Source organism: Trachurus trachurus (genome assembly GCF_905171665.1).
Source record: "Trachurus trachurus genome assembly, chromosome: 19".
Taxonomy (NCBI): Eukaryota; Metazoa; Chordata; class Actinopteri; order Carangiformes; family Carangidae; genus Trachurus; species Trachurus trachurus.
This window is the reverse complement of record NC_139913.1, coordinates 16,521,340-16,541,885: the sequence shown is the minus strand read 5'-3', so window position 1 is coordinate 16,541,885 and position 20,546 is coordinate 16,521,340. Positions and strand designations below refer to the sequence as shown.

The 20,546-nt window shown below is 41.5% G+C and overlaps 1 protein-coding gene across 1 annotated transcript in view; it reads left to right on the top strand.

Moving 5' to 3' along the window:
• cacna1g (calcium channel, voltage-dependent, T type, alpha 1G subunit) overlaps nt 1-20,546 on the top strand; it is a gene marked incomplete at both ends in the record, with an annotated part of 226,149 nt that overhangs the window by 91,666 nt on the left and 113,937 nt on the right. Inside the window, 2 exons of the mRNA XM_083994227.1 lie at nt 5,999-6,132; nt 18,152-18,249. Of these exons, the coding sequence (XP_083850353.1) occupies nt 5,999-6,132; nt 18,152-18,249 (232 nt within the window). The remainder of the gene's footprint in view (nt 1-5,998; nt 6,133-18,151; nt 18,250-20,546) is intronic.

The window sequence follows — 20,546 nt, the reverse complement described above, 5'->3', positions numbered from 1 at the left end:
TGTCACGCTGATAACATGCAATATAGCTTGTGTGTGTGTGTGTGTGCCTGGTGGACACGTGTGTTTACATTTGTTGTCAGGCAGTGTGAGGAGTAACATGGGCGTTCTAGGGCTGTTAGGCTGGTGTTGGGCGTCACTGTTTAGGCTGGAAGGTTCACCAAAGACTGTGTTCACATGGAGAGAGAGAGATGAATGTCATTTATTATAAGCAACAGCACACTGTCGCCATGGCAGAACAGTCCTACACACATCTGGCTTTTAAATATGTCTGACTTTTTACATCGACACTCCATACATCACGGAGAAACTGCTGAAAATGTTGGAAAATACTTTGTCAGGAAAGATGCTCGACATAACAAACCCAGTATGACACAAACATATACACACAAGCCTGTACACACACTGTTGTACCTTTAGCTAACTGTGGGAGACATAATCAGAATAATAGGGAAGTGATACCACTTCCATGAGAGAGAGATGGAGAGAGGGGGGAGCCAGTGGGAGGAGGAGATAAGATAAAGATGACAGAGATAGACGTCAGTGGGAATGCCAGTAGCTCACATCCAGCAGGAATCTCATCCAGCTGTGAATAAGCAGATAAGAATTCCAGAGAACCAAAGACATGTGTGTCTCCTGTTTTTTTTCATACATTTGCATAAAAGTGTATGAAAAAAAAACAAAAAAACAAAATGTGTAGTGTTTAAAATTCAGTGATGAGACCTGTCCTGCTGTCCAGTGATAGATGGGATTTGTTCAATATTATTTCTATTGGATTAGCACTGAATAGTAATTTGTCAGTGCCTTCCAAAATGACTCGGCTCCGCTCTGCCGTCACAATGGACCGCAGCCTGTCAAGTAATACTTGAAGTAAATAGTGAAGCTAAATCTCATTAAGCATTTTATATTTCCATGCCAACTCAAACTCTACAGCTCTACTGTGTATGTTACTGTAGGAACTACGTTGTGTGAAAAGCTGGATAAAGAAATATTTACCCAGGTACAGATAGGCACCCAGGCAAAGTCTCAAGGAGACTGTGTGGGCTATTGGACTCACTCCCAGACAGCAGGTCGCTGCCTCTGCCAGCCTATGATATAGTGTGTTCTTTCTATTGAATACAGTGTAATTACTATAGAAAGTTCAGCTGAGATGTATTGTCGACATTGTTTGTCCGCACGGGAGAACCATTTCCGTCGGTATACTTTCCTAAATCGACCGGCCCTGTAATGCTGTGCACCTTGCCGGGTCCAGATGGGGGTGGGCGGTTAGGAGTGATGTCATGCACGCTGAGCCACCAGGTGAGCCGCGGGACCCGCCCCAGCCTCTGGGGAGTCATTGGGTGGCAGCGTGCCCTGATGGATGTGACCCTCTTTCTGTGGGGTGGAGGTGGTGGTGGAACCTGTTGTAGCTGCTTGTTTCAGCTGAGGACACACTCTCCGTGACTGCATTAAGCGCCCGGTGGTGACAGAGAGGAAGCCATAGAGAGGGCAGTAACATTAACATTAACGCTAATGTAAACAACAAATTGCGTAATGCATTACATCTGCTTCAGCTTCATGGTGCTGCTATTTATTGTTTGCTCTGATTCACTGTCACACTGTCTCAGCTTAGAGGGATATTTGAATAAAACAGCCATTATTAATATTAGTAACGCCTGCGTTTTTCCTAATTGACCATTAAATATAACAATTAAAAATGACTTATATGAAAAAAGCACTACAGTCTGCAGCGTTTTGATATCAGTCAATTGTGACTTCATAGTTACTTACTTGTAATTAATCATGCGCCCATGCTCTGTGATTTTTGTAATTGCTGTTATAAACAGTGTCTGTTAGGTTTTTTTTCTCACGGGGTTCGTCTGGTTCACAGGAAGTGAAGCCTCTTCCATCTCTGGCAGCAGCACCACTGGTTTGTTTGGAATAAATATAGAAGGATGAGCAGTGTTACCTTCCACCTACACTATATCAAAAGATGAGAGTCTTTACAGCACTGCCAGCAACGTTTCATTGACAAACGATCAAAGGATCACAAAACCACCACAATAATAAACACAATAAGTAGCAACACATGGGAAACCTGAATGAGGCATTGGGCCTTTGGAGCTGCAGTCTTTGAGTTATGATATACCAGTTCAATGGTTTCACTTTTGCCAAAGAATATTTTATTATCTGATTCACCACTTGATTTTGCCTCAACAGTATTTTCCATCCCTCACAATTTCAAAGTGTTTTAGATTGGATTGACTCATCGCAAGTTCTCCGCTGTCATTTATTGGCCTATTTCACACTTCTGCGACTGTCATGCTGAATGAAAGCCAATTTCACGAGGCTTGTCTGAACTGGGATTAAACCGAATGATACGCTATAATGAACATTTTAGTTTTGTTTTCGAATAATGCGAAAAGTCTTATTATTCTCTGGAGACCTTCCAAAATTGGTTAAAAGAAAAAAAAAATCCTGTGGAGTTAAAATATCGTGTGTGTCTCCACAGGAAGGAAATGCAGTGGAGGGGATAGAAATTAAAGGGTGTGTGAGCAGTGAGCCATGCAGCACAGGTCACGGGTGTATATTCCCTCCGAGGCAGGCGTGTGTGTGCGTGTTCGTGTGTGTGTTCGGCGTCCCTGCTCTACATGGACACACAGTCAGTGAACCATGGCGACAATATACCCACACGTTTTCATTTTGGTAGCTACTCAGCATGGTGTTACGAGTGTCAGGAATCTTTTAGTCTCTTATCGATGTGGAACCTAAGCAGCGGTTGGATTTCACGTCTCATCTGTGTTGATCAGCAGCATGTAACATGTTTCACACTCCACTGGTGTGTGATACAAGTTTTGTGGGATCAATGTCCTGATTAGAGAGCCATTATTACCACGTTCTGCTACACCAGCATGCTGCTGTCACAATGCCTCAGGACAGCATGTCCTGCTGACTTTGATGAATCGGAAGTCCCAGCTGTGCGTAGAGTGTGTGTGTGTGTATGTGTGTCTGTGTATTTGCATGTTTGGAACAAAAGCAATAGAGAAGGTTGTGTTAATCAACATTAGCTCGGTGTCAATTTATCAAAAGTCCCTGAAGGCTTGGTCCCATGTTGTTTGTGTTACAGTATACTCTATATACTCTATGTTCATAATATGTGTTGTGAATATGCACATTCTGTGTGTGTGTGTGTGTGTGTGCGACAGTAAAGATATTGTCCCCAACACCCTGAGTCTTATGGGGTTTTCTTATGTTATCGACTCTGAGGGAATGCAGGCTTTAGCTAATGCAAAATAGATGAGTAATTACTCTCAAGCAGAGACAAGAGAAAAGCCACCTTCATTAAACAAAGAGAGCACAGACAGAAGGACAAAATATTAGAGGAGAAGGCGATGCAGTCACCGTGTGCTCGGTGGCAGCAAACGGTGGCAGCAAACACTTTCTTTTTCAAACAACGCCCAAACTGTCTCAGTGACTTCAGTCACGTCCATAGCTGCACTTTGTTGTTATCGTTCCATCAGACTGGTCCAAGAATCCTCTGACCAGAGGATTAGTAACGAGAGCAGGGCACCTCCCACTTTGTCCATTAAGGCTTATACCAGATTCTCTGATAGGAAACAGACATGACTGACTGCAGCAGTCTTCATGCACACAGGTGTCTCTCCCTTGCAGAAAAAATACATGACAAAGCTATCATTTTCAAACCAAGAGGGGGAACACAAAAATCAGACTGGAGGAGAAGTTGATTTCCCTGGATGATTTCCAAAATGCAAAATTCACATTTGTTTTTATAGAGTTTGATGTTTCCATTTTTTATCAGCTCACTCCACGGTTCATGCTGCCTGCCAAGAAACATAAGGATGGAAACATGAGTCTGATCCCAGTTTTCTGTCCTTCACAATAACAGTGATCTAAAGTTGAAAATAAGTTAAAAACTCAATCTAAATGAAGTTATTATTTATATCTATTTATATGTCTAAAGGGCCTTCTGTTGCTTAATTTTTTGCTGTGCAAAAATCAGTCCTAGCTCAATAAGAAGAGCTTTTTCAGCAAAACACATGAGCCAAAGCAATTTTAATTTTTAAGAAGTTTCATAATTTCCTCCCAAAAAATGATTGTCTAATTAATATACCATTTGGTACCCTGTTGGTGTTTAAACAACTAACGTCTAAAGTTATATTTACACATATTTATATCAGTATTTCATATTCAAATCAGATGCATGTTGACGGTGTTAACCATGTACAGTACATGACAGTCTCAGTTGTCATGTACTGTGGAGTCTTACGTGCTGTAGCTGGTTCTAGCGCTCACACTGTTAAATTTAGATCAAATTCACACAATGGTTTTTCTTCCAGCTTTTATTTTGGCGGGATCGTGCATCACCAAACAATCAGCTCATGTTCTGCTCTTTAGGGTAAACGAGCTGTGTGTAAAACATCCTGAGTGATGTGGGATCCGTTTTAAAGAGTTAACCTTGGGCGGCTAAAACTCCTGGCAGGTTGTACGCTCTGCAAGCAGAGGTGAAATACTGAATGAAATCTACATGAATGCTGTCCAAACAGGAGATGGATGAGAGTTTTGAGTTGTACACTAACTATATCAAACACACACACACGCACACACACTCACTTTCCTGTGTGAACCTCTATATTTTCACTGACACTGAACTTCAGAGCAGCGAGAGGTTAGCTTCTGCCTAAGCTAACAGGATTTGATGTATTTATACATTTCTGTGTTCTTGTTTGGATGACTCATCTATCAGTGGGTGTCTTCCGCCTTGATCTCCTTCCAGAATTTTTCTTTCATTTATTTGACTTTTTCCGTCCTCATCTCAAATTCCTTCTCTTCTGCCTTTTCAAATTTATTTATTGATTTTTCATATTTCACAAGGTATAAGGTTATGTTCTCTTTAATTCTCATCCAACTCCCTCCTCCCTCATTCTTGCCCTTATTTTCTTCTTCAGTCCTGTCTGATAATGATTTAATTAATCAAACCGCCAGGCAGACAATAATGAGGGCAGGAGTACTGATTAGTGCAAAGTGGGGCTTGTTCCAGATTATTACATTATATACTCTGGATCTGAGGCAATTTGTCATTTGAGGCCCTTTCAGGCAGCAAGTTGGCCAAACTATCATCTACCTGTAGACCCTGCCCTCAGCAGTCATCAGTTTACTGTAGTGCCCTTGACCAACACATTAAATATTTTGCAACTGCCTTTTATCTCTATCTTTCTCTCTAATTTTTCCCTCCACAGGGAGCCTGGCCTCTGGACAGCCAGAGAGAAAAGACGAGTCTAGAAATGAATGAGTCACATTAGTGTTGCATTAATGACAAACATTCTCTGTGGGCAATTTCAAGCATCACATTTAGCTGATATAAACTAATATGATCCCAGAGTGAGTTATGCCGCAGCATATCTGTACAGTCCATACTATTGTCCAACAATTAACACAATATTCACAAAATGAAACTGTGGAGAAGATTTTCTTTTCTTTTTTGGTGTTTCAGTCACCAAAACATCTCACCAGCTACTGGATGGGTCACCATGAAGTTTGTTAAAGACGCTTTTTCATCCATTGCACAATTTTTGGTTTAGAGTGAAATGCCTTGATAACAATTGATTGCCATGAAATTCAATACACACATTCATTTACCCCAAAGGAAAACACTATTTAAATGCAGCCATTCATTCAAATCAATGTTGTTGTTGTTTTCATTGAACAAATGTAGCTATTTATCCTATTAAACTTTAAAATGTCCTCTTGAGTACAGATTGTATCTTGAACATTTTGTTGTTGTTGAATAAATTAAATCCTAATGCAGATGTCTCTTTGTGTTACAAATGAGACAGTGATGGATAAAGAGAACTGAATGTTTCTCTTAATAAACAGTAGTCAGAGGTTCTCGCTGCATTAATGGCTTTGCGCCGTCAAAGTTCCTTCTTCTTCACAGCACAGTTTGCATTCCTAATTTGCATTTGACACATTTGTATTTTTCTGCCTCTCTGTCTCTCTGCAGGATTTTGACGACTTCATCTTTGCGTTCTTTGCCATTGAGATGGTGATCAAGATGGTGGCTCTGGGGATTTTTGGCAAGAAGTGTTACCTTGGAGACACATGGAACCGCTTGGACTTCTTCATAGTATTGGCTGGGTGAGTTGTGCAATTACACACACACACAATAACCCACACGAAAACGCACAGGTGGCCAAGCATATACACTTGAGGCTTGCACAAGAGGCAGCGTACACACTTACACACGCAAATGCAACAAATTCCAGTAACAGTCATTCTGCAAGTCAGACTTTGGGAAAGCAGGAACAGATTCATGAATAAAGACACCAACGAGAATATAACAGATATTTCAGACCATGAATGTAACTGTGTGACTATATCTTAAAGGGGGTTATTATGGAAATATCACTTCTTGAATGCTCTTTAACATATAGTGTTTGACTTGCCTTCTGGCCCCAAAAATGTGAGAATTGACAAAGAAAATCTGTAATGTGCAGCTCCCTAGGTTGAAATCCATGTGGTTTTACATGGTATTATTTGCATAACTCCACCCGACTGGTAGAAGGGGTGGGGTGGGGCAAGCAGTGGTTCATTTGCATTTAAAGGGACAGGCACTGAAACCAGCTGTTCTGAACAGGGCTGTTTTGAGAGAATGAAAAGAGCTGTGATGTTTATTCCTTGGGGTATTTTGACCAAAGCATGTCACAGACATGTCTTTAAGACACCTGGGAACTATTTTAGTTCGTAAAAAGTGGGCATAATATGTCTCCTTTAATGTCCTACACAGTTCTCTGTGCTCTGCGCCCCCGAAGCAGAGCTAGTGATATTAGATTTGAAGAATGAACCTGCTACAACTGGCTTTTTAAGTAACATCAGGCTACTTCATTCTACCCTCCACTGGGTTAGTCATTAAATGGATTTACCCTAAATGTCCAGTAAAAGTCTTGCAACTAGAAATCGGTAGCAAGTACCCTCTTAAATTCTTAATTGCATAGAATGTGTTAAACAGCTGGAGAGGGTGGGATCACATGTGTAGGTGAGCGAGCTGCACCTTTAAATCTGTCCATGTACACGGGAAAAGACCGAGCATGTACTGTAAACCCACACAGGGAGACACACTCACGCACACAGATGTACACGCAGCAACGCATACACAGTAATTTGATTAAACATGTTACAGAACACAGCCTGCTGGTTTTGGTCTGACATTTTCATCACACCACATCCCCTGCTGGTTTTTAATGCCATCCTTCTGCCACAGCTTCTGTTGTCCATCAGTGGGAACAGGGCACATTTCCTTCTGTGCGTGCGTGCGTGTGTGTGTGTGCAGTGTCCTTCAGCAGCAGAGGTGAGACACACATTACCCACTTCTTTTACAGTGACACACCTGTAAAGCACAGCCCATGAGTTTTCTGTCATAGCACAGTCTGTAATGGCAACTCCTCAGTCCTTGTTTGTTTGATCCCTTGACTTCTCTTCTTCCTGCATCATGCAGTTCTATCTGCATGGAAATTTGTTTTCATCATGGATAGTAAATAGATGGATAGTGGCTTCCCTATTGGTCACTGTGACTCAGCAACTGAACTGAGCACCAGAGGGAATTAGATTGGAATTTCCTTAATGTCTGTAGTTCAGATAATAATCCACTAAATTATCAGAAGACCAATTAAAAGATCTTAGAATGTAAACTACAGCAACAGGCAATGACGACATTGCTGCTATGAGGAATAGAGACAGTTTATAGATGCAGATGGAACTATTATGTATCTGTAGGGGAAACTGGGTCATTGCAGCAGCACAGGACAGGACAGGATACTCTGCATAAGGAAGGAACAGGAGATTGGTATTGCTGTATAGAGTTTTAAAATGCAAAATAACACCTCCTGACAAACTCTGCCTTTCTTTTTATTATAAAATTAGTTGGTAGTTAAATATATAAATAAAAAGGAGTGAAACTTGCTCTGTTTAGTTTATTTATAAGATTAATGAAAGAGCAGTCAATGAATGTAATATTCCATATAAAACCAAAAGAGAGGCTTTGCCCACATCCTCACGGAGAAAGTACATAAATACAACAAGAGACAAATTCAGATAAATGACCACAAAATTAAACATTATTGAAACGCTAATGGGACATGAGGCAGCTTTGAAGAAACAGAAATGAAACCGTACAAAAGAATAAATGAAGAGTTTATTGAGTTTAATGAGTCGGTGCCGCGAAACCCAAAGAAAAGGGTTTTCAGAACGACAAGAATGCAGCTGTGCACAGCTCCAGGTCCTGAGCTCTTTCATGAGGGAAATGGTGGATAAAGAAAACCAGCTGATTCATCAGGAAGGCAAACTATGGTCTGTCCCTCAGCGTGGAGGTCTACCATCACCAGAAGAAGAAGAAAAAGAAAAACAGTGGTGTTTGAATGTGGTTCAAGTTTCCAAGGAGCCTCATTAAATGCCGAACTGCTAGAGGGCCCTGACCTCCAGATATCCTGTTAGGAGTGTTAATAAGATTCAGTCAAAAGTACAGTGTAATAATGGTGAACATCGAGTCGGTGTATCTGACCTTTGTGATGGCTGAGAGGAGACACTGAGCCGGACCTCGCCAGATCAAAGACAGCTATGCAAGTAATCACCATGATCTACTAGTTGTGCAAATATTTGCTTCAAGCTGTGAATACAGACATGCTTAACCATTTTTTTAAAAAACTATAAATGACCATTTAAAATCCATCAGCAGTGCTCTTGCAATTGCCCTTTGCACTGATCTTAAAGTGCTGTGAGCCTCAGGAGGATTCAACCTAACTAAAAAGAGAAACTTTCCAATTTGGAGAATTCATGGGAATAGACTCTTCGTAACAACTGTACGTGGGGTGAAGCTTTACATAACTCATCCGGTTAAAGCAGATATCAGCTTCACGGCCGTTTCGGCTAATGCTGCGTTCAAGGCAGGCTTTTGAAACCGTAAGTTACAGCTTCAAGTCACAACTACGACTTGGTAGCGTTCCAGGTAACCCGTAGCTCGTGTTTTTACCATCCTGTTGTCTGTGAAAGTTCCCTATAACGGCCACTCGTAACTTCCGACCCGTGAACTCGTACCAGATCGAACTGGTATGACTTCACAGGAAGGAAAAACACAAAGTACGAGTTTCTTTGAACGCACCATGAGTTAGCAGCCCCCGCCCTTGTCAGGCATCAATTGGTCCTCGTGCTACGTCACCACATTCACGCGCATCCCTTGGCTGCACACACAGCCCTTCATGCCGTTCTCTCTCCTCATTGGATAACACTTGTATCCCACAAGGAAAATTTTCTCCTCGGGTTACAGCAGAGCAGAGTGACGGAGAGACTCGTGTTTAGGCTGAAATACTTCATGTAAGTGATTGCTGACGGAAAATAGGACTATTTAGGACTTATATTAACAAAAACATTCCACTGATATCTGCTTTAAGTTTTATTTAAGCTCTGCATTATTGTGGGCATGCTGCTTTGAGTGACAGGTGGGTGAGCGTAAGATCGCCACGGACCTACATGCAGCAAAGTCTGAGCTCCACAGGTGCCCCGCCCCTTTATGTTGAGCAGAGCCAGAGACTGCAGGATGGAGACAGCTCACTCTGAGTTTCATAAGACACCTATGGGTTACAGTACATCAGTGATGCTGCCTCCATCTTCATTCACAGTCTCATGTGTACTGTAGATACATGTGCAGGTATGGTAATATGTCTCTGTGTTTTATGAATAACACCATGTTCCCATTTGTGAACAAATAAACTAAAAAGAATATTTCATATGTATGGGCATCCCCAGCCACACAGAGACAATGGTATCCAAGGTAACGGCTGGTTGTCGAGCATTTGATATATCTTGGCAACAGTTGTTAGGTCTGTGGAGGAAGGCTCTGATGAACTGTTTGTTTCTTTCCGAGATGATAATTACAGCTAAGCTGCTTCTTCAGCAGGTCTGCGCTCTTCCCTACTAATCACCCCTCCATCACTCTCTGCTGCCGACGGGAGGGAACCATCCAGAACCGCTCAGAGCAAACAGGTGGAGAAGGAGAGAGCCATGAAATGTGCAGGGAGAGAGTTTTTGGCAGTGAGGTGATAGCGGTGCAGGAGGGATGTTGTGTTAAATCACTACTTTTTTCCAGTGATGACTTTATATTTGCATCTTCTGTGATGGCCTCAGCAGCCAGACTTGTGTGCTTGAGGTTTTTTTTTATTATTATTATTATGTGTGGTTGACTTTGTGATCTCTAGTTTGCTCTCAGTCATAAATCACAACTTCATCCCATTACATGCATGACAATAGGATATTTACACTTCATGACAACTCTGTCCTATTTTTAGTCAAGCTAGCGCTGCTGTGGCTCTGGGGACTGCAATGTTTATCAGTCGGTCCACCACCATGATCCAGACTGAAATATCTCAGTGACTACTGTATAGACTGTGTTGAAATTCTGCAGAGTCATTTAGCTGACGAGGACAATGTTGTAACAGTTGATAGGAATAATACAAAACAGAACAAAGAAAAGTTTAATTGGCCAGAAGTTCTTTTTGAAATGAGAAAACTTATACTGGGCAAAGGCTCATTTCTGCATCAATTGAAATATTTATTTCAATTATTTTCTGAATGGTAGTCGGTAAATGAGCTGATTCCTGATTTTAAACACAATTTCTTTGCAGCCAAGTACATAACCCAAGAGACATCTTGCCTTGCAAACCGTCTACAGACACTTTAATGACTCTGACACTCAGGGTGCTCAGTGGTTTAGTGCTTTTTCATTCAGTTTAATCTGAAGATCTGCAGGGTGAAACTTTTTTTAACCGAGACTCAATAAGACCAGTCATTATATTGATATCAAGAAAAAGAAACAAGTTAAAGTAGTTTAAGTTTGCTGTACTTTAAGCCTCACCTCCAGATTAAATAACTTGTCAAATGGATGTTTCCATTATTTATGTATTTATTTAGGGATCAGTGCAGTGGAGCCCTAGTCAATAGTCTAAATAGCAGACTAGCTAGCACTCACTGTAGCAGACAGGGGATCCGATCCTTTGTAAATCAATCCGGCTTTGCACTTTCTCAGTGGCTGGATTCCTCCTGTGGAGGGACAGAAAGGATAACTGAGGAGGAAGAGAGACTGAGGAGGGAACTGTAGGAAGGTGACAGATTGTCTCAGAAAGGCAGACTGAGAGAGGCAGAGAAGCCGAGGCATTCAGGTCGATAGCCTCGTTGGACTCCTTCAATTTTTAATCGGGTCTGATGTTTGAGGACAGACACCGTGAAAATACTCGTTTTGATAGTGTTGCCAGTTTAGATCACTGACATTTAGCGGTTATTGGAAGTATGAAAACAGAGACGGAATGGGTCATTTATAGTAAATTATCTATAAATGAGCCATAATGAGCCTAAAAGTCTGTTTTCCAAAGGTGAAATATCATATGAAAACATTTACTCTGAATTTTGAGATGAAATTTTTTAATGACCATGTATTGCTATGGATAACTGCAGCCATTATACAGAGCATGTATATGCATGCTGCAATATGTGCAATCATTGCCTTCATTCGATCCACTGGATATCATTATCTTTATAAACAGTAGAATTGATGTGCCTCAAGAGGCTGCATTGAAAGAAAGCAGTGTGTGATTCATTCACTCCGCAGAACGGACTGGCCTCTCTCATAGTATGCTTTTGTTCCAAAGAGTGTAAGTTGCAATAAGATCATGAATTTCTTTATTTTTCTTCAAGGTTTTCATTGTGTTGCACCCTGTTGTGCAGTGACAGAATGACTTGGAGTGGAAAAAACAGAACTAGAGTTGAAACCCCGCCTGCTCTCTCACCTACCTGGTCACTCATGGTGTGAAGTGGGTGTGAATGTCGTCTGGTTGTTTTGGAAAGTTCAAGCATCGGCTGTCACCTGACATCACATCACAGAATTGATGTGTTAAGCCTAGGAGTTAAAGATTGGCCTTTAAAGCTGATTTGTTGAAGGCTGTGCTACAGTTACAGGCTTTGTAGGTTCTAGGGAAACTAATCACATTAGCATGAAACCTGCATTGGCATGTGCAATTGGTGTATACATATTAATCATTACTGCATTAAACAAACAAATAGCTTCACAGAGTAGACAACACTTGACTCTGATTGACAGGAGGGTGTACATCAGTATCACTCTAGGTGGCACTCCTCTGCTAGTCGCAACATGACAGTAAGGTTGGATGTAAAGGGACTTGAGCACCAACCAACACCGACTCAACGTCAGCGCTCGAGGCAATGTATTATTTACGACTTTTCTCACATGCTGTATGCTGCAGTAGTGCTTCGTGACACATGTAAACACACTTTGATGTGTAAAATCAGTGGGGCTCCCCTCTAAAGCTCATTTTGCCCCAAGATACAAATAAAAAGTTGTTGCATTTAAATTGATCGCATGGGGCCAGCAGGATGCCTCACTCTGCAGTTCCCTAGAAAATGACTGAAATAAGGTATTAAAGAGTGAGAACACTGGTTTGCTGAGTGACTTTGTTTGACGTTGGGATAGTTGGTTTAAAGTAGACTTAGATTTCATATGCAGGAAAGACAAGGTCACAGTTTGCAAGCTTTTTTGTAAACAGAGTTTCCTACAGTTACAAAATAATGAGCTCCTGGAGGGGACGATAGTAAGTACATAATCATATTACTGTTATGTATTATTAAATATTGGCTGTTTTTATTGGTGTGTCTTGTTTTCATTTTCATTTAAGCCAACTACAGTTTTGTTTCATTGCCCATCAGCCCAATAGCAGAAAGTGGAATGGGGTACAACAGTAGGGCGTATAGTTGGATCTCTCATTTGTTCATGGGAACTGTGAAGAGTTCACTCAAAGAGTCACTTAATGCACGAGTACAGTTTTGCAGATAACACCTCTGACATTTCTGTTTTGCGACAGGGAAGAGGAGGACTCCTTCATAGTATCTGATTTTCGCAAGAGAAAGAGAGATATTCAATTATCCGCCAGGGCTGTGAAAAAGAAGTTGGTTAACATTTGGGTTAGATAAGCAGCAGAGTGGGTTGATGACAGGAAGTGTTGCTGATGTAAGGGTTTCGTTCCAATTCAGCATGAAAACACTCCATCTGTCTGTTCCCTGTGTTTTTTTTCCTTTCTCTACTTCTTCTCATTCTACACACACTTCATTTAAATAACCACTTCCTCAGTATTAGCTACTGCCCATGCAGCCAACGATATAATAAGGTGGTTGTCACATAAAAGTTGGTACGAGTGAGCGCACACAGCATTTCGACTTCAACAATACGTGTCTGCATGGAGAGGCTGACACCACAGTCAAAACCAGCCCCCACATACACACAGCCTAAGAACTATCCATCACGTTTAATTCATTTTCTGAGGAACATCTAGTGTGACAGCTTGCCTGTCACTGATGTGGAGGCAAATAGAAAGTAAACAAAATGTGACCAGAAATATCAGAGAGAGAAAAAACATGATTGGTTATGTCATGAATGAATAAAAGGACAGAATATGATGGAGCAACGTGCTGCTGCAGTGTCATCCAGTAATAAAAGTCTTTATTAATATGTCATGCAGTACAGACAGTGGAGTTAGGCAGAATGTTGATTGTAGAGCCAAGAGGTAGCATAAAGAATGAGGGTGAGCTTACAGTAACAGAGTGCAGAGGTACTGATGTCCATCCCTGAATGCATCGCTTAGAACTATTTCAGCGTATCATTCAATATATCATGGATAAGTGCTTTGACTCCAGGGGGTCACATATGCAAATGTGTAATAGAGCCCCAAAACATTTTGCACCTGCATATCTTTCTATTCACTGCACAATTTGAAATTAAGTGTGAAGACAAGAAGAGATGACTATGAAATATTAGGATGAGAGATATTAAGATAATGAAATAACAACAAAAAAGCTTGTAAATATCTAGAGCACATATCTATGAGATTTTCTGTTCAGTTAAATTTGCAGGGATAGTGTGTTAGGAGGCAGTGGACACAGAAGAACAATGGCATAAATGTGTTGTGTGTCTGTTAATTTGACACATTTATTATCATTGCTCACTGTTCTTAGCTCGAATTCCCCGAATTAAACACGAAAATTGTGTTCATGAAGATATGATTCAAAACCCAGTTTAGCTTGGCTAACCCACCTCTCAAGTCTCCAGATTAAAATATGATGATGTCAAATGCTCCATTTACTTCAAATAGTACCAAAGCGTAAGCTCTAAGATTGTTGCTCTGTTTTCTAAAGGCAAGGCAGGTTCTGTATGACAAAGCCTGATAGATGCTGCGCTGCTGTGTGATCAGGTAACTGCTTGTAGGTTTGAGATTGGTCTGGTCTGCAAGTGCTATTGTCTTAATAGGAGCTTTAATGTGGGTTTAGAGATACCACTGAAAAATGGACCAATGTGAAGGTCCATCATGAAGCAGTTTTCTAATTGGGGGCTCTAAACATGTGTCTGGTTTGCCTCACCATGTGTTTCTATCCCAGCTCCAAATCACGAAACCTGTGGAGAGACTCCAGAAAACCTGTTAATTCCATTGAGTTTTCTTCAGTATACCTATATCTATACATCATGATTTTCATTAACGTTGTCAAATGGAAGCCTGGGCAGGGAAATGATGGATACACGCTGGTGAGGTTCATTTTATATGTGTCTTACTATTGATTTTACCAGGATTTAGCGATTTGGTTGCTCTATGATTTATCTATCCCTTTGTATCCATGTGTCAGATGTGGGGCTGGAAGCTACTCTACAACTGTGCACAAGCTGCAGGAAGACTGATGAGTGGAGTGACTAAGACAGACAGAAGATGGACGGACTAATATATACAAGCCGATAGATTAGGTTAGATGAGGACAGGACGGGTTAAGCTTTGGACACTGTCCTACATTCCTGAGCTGTCTTGAGTAGTTTTCCTATTATAGGTCTTTCTGGGTGGCATTACGTCTAGAGTGTGTGTGCGTGTGCGCGTGTGCATGAGATGTTCCAAGCTACTGTTGCCTTTGTGTTGGAGGTGGTGTAGCTGGACAGCTGTATGTATACCATCCTTCATGTGCCCTGCTGTTTTGGCACAAACACACGCCCTCTGCGATAACAGAGGACGGGCTACGAAGCGAAGGCGTCTACACGCGACTCCAGCACCGTGTGTGGATTGGCTTTGCATGCTTTAGTTTGGGAATTCTCCTCACGCAAACTCCCCCGAAGGTTGGGCCTCCCCTCGTCCTCTGCTGCTTCTCATTTTCGTCCTCCTCCTCCCGCTGCCCTCCCCTGTATCAGCAACATCAACACTGGCACGGACTCTGACGAAATCAGCGCACGACTTCCTGTCGTTTCCATCGTTTGTTTGATACACTCCATTTCTCCTCGGCTGTTTCTTCATTCCAGATGAGGGGAGATGGGTCAGTTTTCACTGAGCACACCAACATTCATCTGGCTCTCATCAAGGGCAGCAAGTGTTTTTGCATGGACTATTTTTCAACAGACATCATTCATCATCTGCTTTTAAGTTTGTTTATGTGACCCTGTCTGATGAAAAATTACCCTAATATTTGTATTACATTACTCTGGGGATTTATAGCGTGGCTGTGGCACTCAAACATGAGTTTTCCCATTGGTGTCCTGATAATGTTCCTATAAATTTCCCATAGGGTCTGCACCACGCAGACCTGAAATTACGCTGAATTTAATGAGTATTCTATATCTTCTATAGCCTGATAATCAGATTGAAATGGAATTTTGTTTTCATTTCATTATTCAGTCTGACATTTTCTGTCTGGAAGGGTTTGTTATGTTGACCTTGTTTGAGAAATGTGCTTATTTGCATTCTTACAGAAGTAAAGAAATAAATCATGTTTATCAATTAACAATTGTATGGTATCTAGATTACTTAAGCACAGTGAAGACACACAGATATACAAATATAGATATAAATCTGTTTTTCACAGGCTCACTCTTTACTAATTAACCCTGAAATCTTATGTCTGTGGAGTTTTGATTTCTTGTGTATGTGATATGTCCCTTAGAATTTATAATGGGACTGATAGTTGACTGACTGGGAATCTAATCTGTGTCAGTTCTCTTCTGTGCCCTTAAGGCAGTATTTTACTCTTCCTTAAAAAAAATACCAGTTGATTTCTTTAGACTTGAATTTCCATGGCAGCCGTTACACAGCTGCTGATGTGATGTACCTGTTCCCAGGGGCTGGATTACAGTGTTAGCCCTCTCCACTGGTGAGAGAAGGGCAGCTCTCTAGTGTTGTGGTAACTGTTTACCCATTTACCTTCTGTCTCTACTTTGCAGGCCATCTGTCAGTGCTAGGTGTTAGTGTTGAATGTAGTTTGTATGTGTATGAAAGAGAATGTGTATTCCCAGGGGTGGTGGTAGCTTTTATGGTACCTTGGGCAACCCCCCCCCCCCCCCCCACAAACTGTCACTTCAAATAACTGATCATAACCACAACACCAAAACTTCACAAATAGAATAAAACACAAAATAAATACCAATCACATAATAATCACACATAATCAGAAATACCAAACTAAAGTAACAACAGACAAATTACTAAATTGCACAAACCCTCCATTCCTTTGCTCTTAAAAGAACCTAACTTTTCCTTCAAACTACTTCAAACACATGGGTGGTGTTTATTATTCTTAATGAACTCACAAAACCTCGAAAAAAAAATCAGTGTGTGTGTGTGAAAGTACAGATCGAGGTTCACAGTAGTGTGAAAGAATTCCTACTTGGCAGCTTTTCATAGTGTGACTGATTTTATTAATGGAGACAGACATGTGCTATTTAATAGATTCAGCCACTCCAGTGCATGATGAAACTACCCCCCCCCCCCCCCCCTCCTCCTCCTCCTCCCCATCTCCCTCAGTATCTGAGAGTGAGAGAGGAGACAACGGGCAGAAGTCAGAAGGCGCCCACCCTGACCTGTGGTGATATGATGTAATTATCATGATGTGCAAATAAATCAAAACAAAATGCAAATGTATTATTAATAATACATCAGTAATTATATATTTGTTATTGTGAGCACCCCTACTGCCGCCAGCAAGATGCCCCATTGCCCCATGGGTCTCTGCCAATGTCACCCATCTCTAATTCCTCCATTGTGTATCTATCTCGGTATTCATTTAGTCTAACTAAACAGAAATGGCTGATACTGTACTGGGACATAGACATTCATACACTCATTAAATGAGCTTCTTGCACCCCAGGTGATCAACAGGCTTGTGCACACACACACGTACTGTCCAACATGTGTTGCAAATTTGTCAGACAGACAGACTTGGAGTCGTTGCGAGTAGGGAATTCCTTCATCTGCATGCCCCTGCACATGTGCTCAGCATCTGCTCGACACACACACAAGCACAAGCACACGTACGCATACGCATACACACGAGAGAGAGAGAGAGAGAGCGCAAGTGTGAGAAGAGGAGACGATAAACACCGATCAAAAAACAAGAAAAACGTTTTTTCAAGCATTCCTCGGTCCTGCTCTCTCCTCTTAGCGCCGTCCTTCTAACCTCCCATCCCAGCGCCTCTGAAGCGCTGCTGGAGAGGCTGTTAGGAGCTCACGCTGCCTCAAGGTTACAGGGGAAGACTGATCTGATGCTGCTCTCTTTATGTACCATGATGCCACATCCTCCGCTCAATGACAAGTGATTCACCCACCCTTGATGTCTCGGGAGGGGATGCACATATGCCTGTCCTCTCCAACCTTTGAAGGTTGATAGCGCGGGGGGGGGTGCATGTGTTTGTCAGGCGCACAAACATTGCGTGCATGCCATGCTCCGCATACAAGCACAAACACATGCACTGCGTTGTGTGTGCGTGTGGTGTTTTTCTAACTTTCTGGTCCTGGAGTTGCAGTCCAGTTCGCTCTGGAATGAAAGCATGCTGTTTGCCAGAACACATGCATTGCAGTGGTCTCTAAAGGCAGGAGTGTCGATGTGATTCAGGTTATTATGGGATTAATTGCCACTTGCCCAGAAAGAGTGAGAGAGCATGTAATACACGCAATACATAATTGAACTGGTTAATTGTGTCTTTTCTTTACATGAAGCAGGTTCTGTATTTGACCTGTGGCAGAAAATATTAGTTTTGTTGTTTTAACATTATTCTCTCTCTCTCTCTCTCTCTCTCTCTCAGGATGTTGGAGTACTCTCTCAACCTGCAGAACGTCAGTTTTTCAGCGGTGAGGACGGTGCGGGTGCTGAGGCCACTGAGAGCCATCAACCGAGTGCCAAGTGAGTCAGAGTGGGAGCTACTACTGCTCCTCATACTTCAGCCCTGTAACCAGACTCAGGATATTAGAGGACAATCCTGCTCTCACATCCAAACACTTTTTGGCTCAGTCTGCAGCCTTTTGATCTAAAAACCAAAGCCAGGCCGTGTAGAACTTTTAGTCTGGCCATAGATTTAGACCACTGTAAATAATTCTCAAAGAAATCAGATGGTATCTGTGCAAGTTTGGGGTGAGAACTCTGGAGTGTGTGAGGCTCAGATGTATGAACTATTCACAGGGAATAGAAGATTCTGACACCCAAGATTCACATCTGATCAAGTCCTGATATCACCTTAGAGTGACCTGTTCAACACCTGAAAAAGGACAGCAGACAGACCAACGGGATTATACTGCCAAGGGAAAATAAAATATTTGAAGTGTCAAAAGAAAAAGCAGCCCTGTAGCATTTGAAATCCATTGGATTGACTTTAAATTAGATATATGAATAATTGGACTTATAGTTTTCCAGTTGAGAGTGAGATATTGAGATCGATATCACTTCCATCACTGTTCACTAATAAGCTAGAGGCAGCTGTTTCCCCTTTATGCCCGAGTTAAGCTAAGTGGCTGCTGGCTCTAGCTATATATCCATGTTCCAAGATGAGAGTGGTGTCCATATTTTCACATAATGAAGGAAAATTAATGTGTCAAGCCATTCCTTTATGATTTCTTTAAAATTCATGAATGGATTTTCAATTAGTTTGAAATGCTGAAATCACAAAACGGTTAAATACACAAGATTTAACGATGTATGACAAATGTAGTCCTCAATTAATGCCAAAAGGCTCCATTGATGTCTGTTTTCTTGTATTCCCACTGTGGTCATAGACATCAAACCGACATCTGAGCTGAAATTATTACTTGGCTTGAAAGAAAAATCTAACAGAAGTCAAGTCAGTGTACATTAATTTGAAATATTCATCTACAAACGGACGTTTCATAACTTATTACCGTGACCAACAATTAATATCTTCCTTTACTCAGGCTCAGTAGCAGAGGGTAAATAGAAAGTCAAGGACACGTGCACTGTTGATTAAAATACATTTTCCAAGATAAACCTACAAATTAAGAACTCTGGCACAAAGATCATAAAAAAATCTTCCTACTCTTCAGTGTTTCTTCCAGATGTTTGTCTGCTCGTTGCTCATCTTCACCTACAATGTTTTCTTCTGTTTTCAATCTGAGTAACATTTTTTGCTTGGTTCCTATGGAGGATTCGTTTGGTTTTCTTACTTATTTATGAGGTGCTACAGGAAGTGCTGTGATGTGAAAGTTCGGTCTCTGCTGACCAGCTAGCCCCGCCCCTTCCAGCCTCAGGTTTCCCTGGTTTCCCTGAGGCGGGGACGTCTCGCCTGTCTTCCCCTGCAGCTGGTGACACTGGCTCTTGTTGTGCTCCGTGGAGAACTAGTACATGTAGTACTACATCACACTCGCTGAGAAACATGTACTGCTGTCACTGGCTGCAGCTAGTGGGTCAGCTACTCTGTATTTAAAAGTTTTTTTTTTTTTTTTTGGCATTTCTGTTTTATTTCATAGTGATAGTAGAAGCAGTCAGGGAAGAGAAAAGGAATCACCTGCAGCAAAGGATCCTGCAACTGCATTAAGGACTTACTGTAGGCTTAGCACTTGTAATTCATATACACTGTACTTTATAGGCCTATTGTTAGCTGTAACACCTCACAATAGAAGAGATTGAAGTCTCCAAATGAAATAGTTCAGTAAGATCATCCCCAGTACAAGATTGTACGACCGGCCACCTCTTCGTCGTCTCTCTACCGTCCTATCACAATAAATGCCAAAAAGATGAAGACAGAAACAGAGCATGAGGTTGGGTAGAAATGTTACACAGTGATAATAATGATATCTGAAAAGAATTCAATTAAAACACATCTCTGAGTTTCCACACATACAGTATGCAGGTGTAAATGAACCACACAGGAGCAACTATAAATTCCTGTCAGGCACTTTGCACTGTGCATACAGCTGATAATTACAACACCATAGTAGGTGTCCACAGAGTTTTTCATAACATTATTGATGAAACGGCTCTTTTGTTTTCAAACACTGATTTGACTGGGCTCTGCAGTCACAATATGGATCATCAAAAACAACAGAGAGGTGGTGCACAGTACACCTCACTGACAGTGGAAGTGAACATAGAAGCCACGGCTGAAGGCTCCACTGTCACTCACTGGTTTAGCATTCAGTGCTTAGCCCGACGCAGCATGCACCAGTTCGCCATGCAAACATGGAAGGTTG